This window comes from Anarhichas minor, unplaced genomic scaffold (assembly GCF_050575085.1).
Source record: "Anarhichas minor isolate MPS153535 unplaced genomic scaffold, ASM5057508v1 ptg000038l, whole genome shotgun sequence".
Lineage (NCBI taxonomy): Eukaryota > Metazoa > Chordata > Actinopteri > Perciformes > Anarhichadidae > Anarhichas > Anarhichas minor.
The window spans coordinates 2865001-2872500 of NW_027466484.1; the positions used below are offsets into that span (position 1 = coordinate 2865001).

General features: G+C 46.9%; 1 protein-coding gene across 3 annotated transcripts in view; it reads right to left on the reverse strand.

The window, feature by feature from the left end:
• The window catches only part of hectd1 (HECT domain containing 1), a 40379-nt gene that overhangs the window by 26967 nt on the left and 5912 nt on the right, over positions 1-7500 (reverse strand). For all 3 annotated transcript variants that reach the window (XM_076107347.1, XM_076107346.1, XM_076107345.1), the window contains exons 2-7: positions 3897-4052; positions 2916-3065; positions 2217-2451; positions 1260-1487; positions 894-1175; positions 4-274 (exon numbers count right to left, since the gene is read on the reverse strand). In XM_076107347.1, coding sequence (XP_075963462.1) covers positions 4-274; positions 894-1175; positions 1260-1487; positions 2217-2451; positions 2916-3055 — 1156 coding nt within the window. In that variant the 5' untranslated portion in view covers positions 3056-3065; positions 3897-4052. The remainder of the gene's footprint in view (positions 1-3; positions 275-893; positions 1176-1259; positions 1488-2216; positions 2452-2915; positions 3066-3896; positions 4053-7500) is intronic.

Consider the following 7500-nt stretch of genomic DNA (forward strand, 5'->3'; position numbering starts at 1 on the left):
CACCTCCGGTGTCGATGGCGTCTATGAGAGCGTCGGTGTCTTTGCTACGGATACAGTCGATGAGCTGTCGGTGTGATCTCTCTCCAGAGCTGTCGAGGCGTCTCAGTCCGGGGATCCGACCCGTGGACCCGGCCGTGGACTTGGGCAACGCCTTGCGACCCTCGAACAGCAGAACCAGCAGGAGGTCCACCAGCCGCATGGTGTCCAGCACGCAGCGCTCGTCTCCACCCAGAGCGGACTCCATGGAGTCGGGCAGCGCCGAGCGCAGCAGGTCCTGAAGACAGGAGATGCTAACGTTAGCTCAGCTTGTTCCTCTGATAACTTAAGATCCAGACGTCTGATGCTAACGTTAGCTCAGCTTGTTTCTCTGATAACTTAAGATCCAGACGTCTGATGCTAACATTAGCTCAGCTTGTTTCTCTGATAACTTAAGATCCAGACGTCTGATGCTAACGTTAGCTCAGCTTGTTTCTCTGATAACTTAAGATCCAGACGTCTGATGCTAACGTTAGCTCAGCTTGTTTCTCTGATAACTTAAGATCCAGACGTCTGATGCTAACGTTAGCTCAGCTTGTTTCTCTGATAACTTAAGATCCAGACGTCTGATGCTAACGTTAGCTCAGCTTGTTCCTCTGATAACTTAAGATCCAGACGTCTGATGCTAACGTTAGCTCAGCTTGTTCCTCTGATAACTTAAGATCCAGACGTCTGATGCTAACGTTAGCTCAGCTTGTTCCTCTGATAACTTAAGATCCAGACGTCTGATGCTAACGTTAGCTCAGCTTGTTCCTCTGATAACTTAAGATCCAGACGTCTGATGCTAACGTTAGCTCAGCTTGTTCCTCCGATAACTTAAGATCCAGACGTCTGATGCTAACGTTAGCTTAGCTTACGTGAGTGACGAGCGGCGACCCTCTGCACAGCGTGGACAGCAGGCTGACGATGGTCGACACCTGGTTGCTCAGCTTGGAGTCCGGCGCCGAGGGGGCGCCGCCTGTCGAGGTCCGGCCGGGCTTACAGGAGGAGGCGGGGCCCGACGCCGTGCCGCCGGCGGCCGCCATGCGGGACAGCAGCTCCTCCGTCAGCCCGTGTTTGGCCAAAGGGGCGGGGTCTACGCCGCGGCGGGTGAACCTGTCGGCCAATGAGGCGAAGCAGCGCAGAGCACCATCCGATACCTTTGGGGGACAGGAAGTCGTTAGTTCTGCCGAAGAAAAAAACCCAGCTGATTAAAAACTAAAAACGTCGACTCGTGGGTTTACCTGGTGGTCCTCGTGCTTGAGCAGGCTGGACAGAGACTCCACGCAGGTCTCCAGAGACGAGTCCTGAGGCTCCATCTTGCTGCAGAGCCGGGACACCACAGACATGGCCGAGTGCAGCGTGTCTTTGTGGACTAGGTGGCCGCTGTCTCTGATGAAGCTCAGCACACAGTTCAGACCGCCGGCCTCGAACACGGCGCCAGACTCCCGGGTACAGATCAGCTCCAGCACCTAAAACAACACGCGTGTTAATAATAGTGATTATTGATACGAGTGCTCTTATCGGTTCTTTTTGATTATTGTTGTATGTAAGCAAATAATCTTTCTTGAGCAGCAACAACAGAAGTTCCAGAATCTTTCAAATACATTCTCAGCTAAACAATGATCTCAGTGATAATGTTTCATTGACGGACGGCTGCTCCACAATGTTCTGCACCACCACTAATCATCCCATCAGCTGTTTCACTTTGATATTGCTATTCGGGATGATCCGATGTTTTCAGTCCAGATATCAAGTGCAATCAATCATCTGTATGGAGATCACCCCCCCCCCCTCTCTCTCCAACAGCACACACAACATCTTCCTGTCTGAATAGAGAACACAGCTGTCCTGTGATGTGTATTAATAAACATCTGGCAGCACACGGTCGAGTCAGAGAAACACACACAGGCTGATCTCTGATCAGCTGTTATCTCCGTGTGTTAGACCACACACACTGTGATAGCAGAGAAACACACATGGCAGGATAACGAGATAAAAAAACACAGAAGCAGCAGAAACAGTCTGACGAGAGACGGGAGAGAAAAGTGGTGCAGGAAGTAAATGTCTCACCTGAGACTATGGACGCAGGTTAAGAGACAACCTGAGCCCTCAGCAAGCCTTTAAGTCGTGACTCTATAATCCTCAGTGAACGATGCATCCCGTTAATAAACAACGACCTCCACCTCCTCCCCCCCTACCTTCACACACTGCTCGGCCAGGTCTCTGCTGGTCCTGTTGTTGAGCTCCACCACCACCAGCCGGTTGCACAGCGCCTTGATGGCCCCGTCCACTCCCACGATCCTCCGTGTGCACTCCGCCGACACGTCCAGGTAGTAGGTGATGGCTCGGGCCGTGACCTCCAGCACGTTGTCCGGAGCGCTCTCGTCCAGGAAGATCTTACAAAGAGCCGGGAGGAACGTCCGAGGGGGACAGCTGGAGGAAAGAGATTTGCGTTATTGGCATGAACGTTTAGAAACGGTACTGCCAAAGCATCACAAAATTAAACATACAATAATACCAATACACAATAACATTAATACACATTAATATAACATCTAGATTGATTATTAATTATATATATATATATATACAGTGTGTGTGTGTGTAGGTCACTCACTGTCCCTCAGGTTGTGGCATATTAATACATATTGGGCAGCAAGGTATGCCCTATCTCCTTCTCCTATACTTCCTATCTCCTATACTTCCTATACTTCCTATCTCCTTGGAGTATTTTTAATTTTGAGATGTCACTAAATTTTTCAAAATCTGAAATTACAGAGTTGAATTTTTTAAAGTACATGTTCCTAATTTTATTGAATGTTTCGCATTTTAGGAGGAAGTGCGTCTCTCCATCTCCCCCCCCCTCTCTCTCCCCCCTCCCTCATAAGAACACTCACGTCTCAAAGCAGCGGTCCACGTTGTCAGACATGAGCAGCAGCATGCAGAGCTGCTCCAGAGCGATGAGCTGCATGTCCCGCTCGTCACCCTGCCCCATCTGCAGCCACTCCAGCAGGGTGTCTGGGTCCACGTCCGCCATGATGGCTAGCCTGCAGGGACATGTACCGTTCATTATGTACTCCTATCACGATATCCCAGCATGCACTGGGACTTCCACTCCACGTGGTTTTAAATACATTCATGAGGTCGGTTGTTTCTTTGGCAAATTTATTGCTGTCTAATAAAGTTATGAAACATTTGTTAATTTATTCCTTGAAGAACAGACTGAATCTCCTGAAACAGTTCTACCACTGATCCATAAAGAAATCCCAAAATATTTCAGACTTAAATGAGACGAACTCACAGACTCTCTCGTTCTTGGTCTGAAACTAGATTAAAATATCCACAAAGTTTGTCAACAAATTCATCCGGACAGTCGTAGAGAAGTTCTTGTTGACTAAAACGGTGTTAATGATGAAGTTTGATAGAGTCTAACATGGACACTACAGTGAGCTAACCGTAGCATGGTTTAGCTAACAGAAACACACAGCTTAGCTTCATCACTGTGACCCTCCAGTCAGCTGAAAGTCTGATAATGATTTCAGTCTGAAATATTAGATTATTTATGGATTTTGACGCCATTAGCAGCGATCCAAGAGAAAATGATTTGTGTTCAGGAAACAGTAGTTTAAATCAGACGTAAACAGAAACAAAAACACTATTTTGGCTCAAAAACTATTTTAGTAAATAACAAAAGTCATATTATGTGTCAAAGACGCCATCACTTCTTTATGTTCACGAAGAGGAGCTACATTCATGAAATGAAGATGATTTATTAAAAAGAGGTATTAACTTGTTAACACTTGAATCTGTTTGGGGGGGGGGACAGTTGAGAACCTATGCTCTAACAGATCTATCATCATCATCACATGACCTCTCACCTGGCTTCCCGTTGGCTACCCGGTCCGGCTCAGCGCCCAATCACTGCTCACAGTTCTGTTGCTGTTTGGGACTCATCCAACCAACCGGACGGAGGGAGAGTGGAAACACGGGCGAGAAGCTCTCACAGGGGTTTCTGGGACATGTAGTCTGATCACCTGCAAACAAACAAAAACAATGGAGACATTTAGATATGCAGACAGAGTACGGACCAATCAGGAGCTACTGGCAGATAAAGGGGAGGGGCTTAGGTGTGTGAGACGACTTGATTCATAACAGGTTAGCTTAGATGCTAATAGCATCAGTTCCATCACAACTGGATAGCAAAGAACGACACTGAAGGCTTTTCGACATGGAAAACTGGCTTTGGTTACACTTTGATTGACAGATGGTTCATCCAATCAGCTGCCACGTATTATTTTAAAGCAACAGTTTCTCGTGACGCCTTCTCTCCAATGCTTCTGTGGAACAAACATCTGGTTTCCAGACTCCACTACACCTGTGGTCACGCAGCCGGTTGGTGAAGACGTAGGACTAACGGTACGGTACCCACGGTCCTCATAAAAACAACAACAAACAGTCAAATGATCTGAAGCTCTATCCAGAAGTTCAGGACCCGTGGAGCTCATTTAGATCCATGTCAGCCACTCAGGACCTGAACTCTTCACATGGGTTTTTTCCCCTTCAAACAGGACTGCAGGTTATCGTAACCTCAGAGAAGGTTGAGAAGCACTAGATATGAAGAGCTGGTGATCAGCTGACAGGAAGGAAGGAAGGAGGAAACATCATTCAGTACAAAGAGGTTGAGGTGAAGGTAATAACACACTGGTGAAGCTTTTATCTCCTACTGTCATTGAACTAGTGGTCTGAATGAAGGACGTCTGACGTCTCTGTGGTGAATATTTCTACAAACATGTCGTCATGGATTCATGCAGACCAATGAGAACAAGGTGACATATTGTTGAGATGTTATCAACAGCTTCACATCTGTAACTGCTGGATCACAGAGGATTCTGGGAGTCTGTGAGGTACACATGTGATGATAGTCGGTGTTATTGGACCTACGTGAACAGCTTGGATTCTTCATGTTAATGTTACATTCAGAAAACTGACGGATCGTTTTAATTACAGATACATATGTTGGCCAGAAGATGCAGCAGAGAAATGATGGATCTGTCTGTCTCTGTGTGTGTCTATGTCTGTCTGTCTGTGTGTGTGTGTGTGTGTCTATGTGTCTGTCTGTGTGTCAGTCTGTCTGTCTGTGTGTGTCTGTCTGTCTATCTGTGTGTGTGTCTGTCTGTGTGTCAGTCTGTCTGTCTGTGTGTGTCTGTGTGTCTATGTGTCTGTCTGTCTGTCTGTGTCTATCTGTGTGTGTGTCTGCCTGCCTAACCTCACAATCTAGAAACCAATCATTCATAGATCAATAGAACTATTGATCGTTGTCTTGTTACACCTGTGGACAGGTGGTGGAGGTAACTGCTCCACCACCTGTCTCACATCTCCAAGCTAAGTTGATTAATCTATGATTAGTCGGTCTGCCTGTCTGTGAACAGGCTGTGCTGGACAGATCCTCTTGTCAACAGATTAATACCCCCCCCCCCCCGGATCAGAAGTGTGTCACATTCATTTTTCAAGACAGTGAAGAAGAACCGGGAGGTCTTTGTGAGTTCTTCTTCACTCACTTACAGTTGTATTGTTCCAGAACAAAAACATCTAACTGAGATGGACCGATCCAATCAATCACCAGCAGAGACACCATCACCACGTACCAGGTGAAGCTCTCACCTGAGACCAGAGACCAGACTGAGACCAGACCGTGAGACCAGACCGTGAGACCAGACCTGAGACCAGACTGTGAGACCAGACCCCCACTGGAGAAATAACCACCAACATGTGACCTTCCTCTTCCCTGATGAAGGTGTGCGGTCACCGTAGATTACCGGGACAGATGGAACAGCAGAAGTAGCCGGCGGGACGTTTTCTCTGTCCACTAACAACACGAGAGACGATCTACTGCTTCACTGAGTTCAAACAACAACAACATGCAGACACACAATCATTTCAGTTTGACTTTAGAAAACAGTGTTTCTCAGATTGATTGATTTAGCTGTGATTCAACATCACGTCTGTTTTAACCTGCGCTCACTTTTGTTTGGTAGCGTTTTTTAATGCTAGACTGTTTGTAGATTTCAGTTCAGCCTTTAACACCCTACAGGCTCATGTTCTCCTGAATACACTGCAGTTGATGAATGTCAACCCCCTCACTATTAAGTGGTACCACTCATTCCTCACCAACTGTACCCAGCAGGTCAGGGTGAACAGGACCTTGTCTGAACCCTTGACCATCAACACCGGCGCCCCCCAGGGGTGCGTCAGTTCACCAGTCCTGTTCACCCTGTACACTAATGAATGCACATGTAGCACTGCTAACAATTACATGATCAAGTGTTGTGATGATACAGCCATCCTGGGTCTCATGTCTGACACATCGGATACAGCTGTGTACAGACATGAGATTCAGAACTTTGTCCAGTGGTGCGACAAACACTTCCTCATCGTCAGGAAAACAGAGGAGATGGTATTCGACCCCAAATACATTGGAGACCACTCACCAGTGGTTATTCGTGACCAGAACATTGCACAGGTTGACTCCTACAGAGACCCGGGCATACACATTGACAATAAACTGACATGGGTGTTCAGGTGGAAAATGTCTGTACTAGGGTCCAACAGCGGCTACACTTCCTCCGAAGGCTGAGGGTCTTTGGTGTCAACCAGAAAGTCTTGCTCCTCTTCTACCACGCCATCGCTGAGAGCGTCCTGCGGTTTGGCATCTCGGCCTGGTTTGGCAACCTCAGTGTACAGCTGAAAGCCCAGATCACCCGGCTAACACAAAGAGCCATGAAAATCATGGGAGTCAGACAGCATCCCACACTCCAGGCCGTCTTTGATGAAACTATCATCAGACAGGCCCAGAAGATTATTTCAGACCCCACTCATATCCTCCACCCTGAATACCAGCTTCTTCCCTCAGGCAGACGCTTCAGAGTCCCCCAGTGCAGCTCAACCGCTTTAAGAACTCCTTTGTCCCCCTGTCCATCAAAGCCCTAAATGGCAAGCTAGCCAAAGCTTAACCCCTGTAACACCGATTTTTTATATCTTAACTACACACTACTGGTGCGTTGTACAATGGGCAGTGTGAAATGTGTTTGTTGGCTGGTGGCAGTCTTTGCAAGTACTGTAGGTACTGTGTGTGCGGGTATGTGCACTGGCGACAGTCTGTGTATGTAATGTATGTATGCAATATGTTATTTGTATTGTTTTTTAACAGCAGACACTGTACACTGTATGTATGTTTCCAAGACAAATTTCCTTCGCGACAATAGTCTATCTTATCTTGTTTTGTATTCAGGGTCTAATCCAGCTGTTCAACATCACAGTGACACACTGTAGGAAACAGATGTTCACCGTCATGTTTAACAGAAGAATGTCTGTGTCGCTGGAGAAACTCAAGTGTCATGTTGAAGACGTCAGTGTGCTTCAAATAAAGTGATCAGAACTATAAATAATAATATAACTTTAGCTCCCCTCATGTTATCTGGTGAG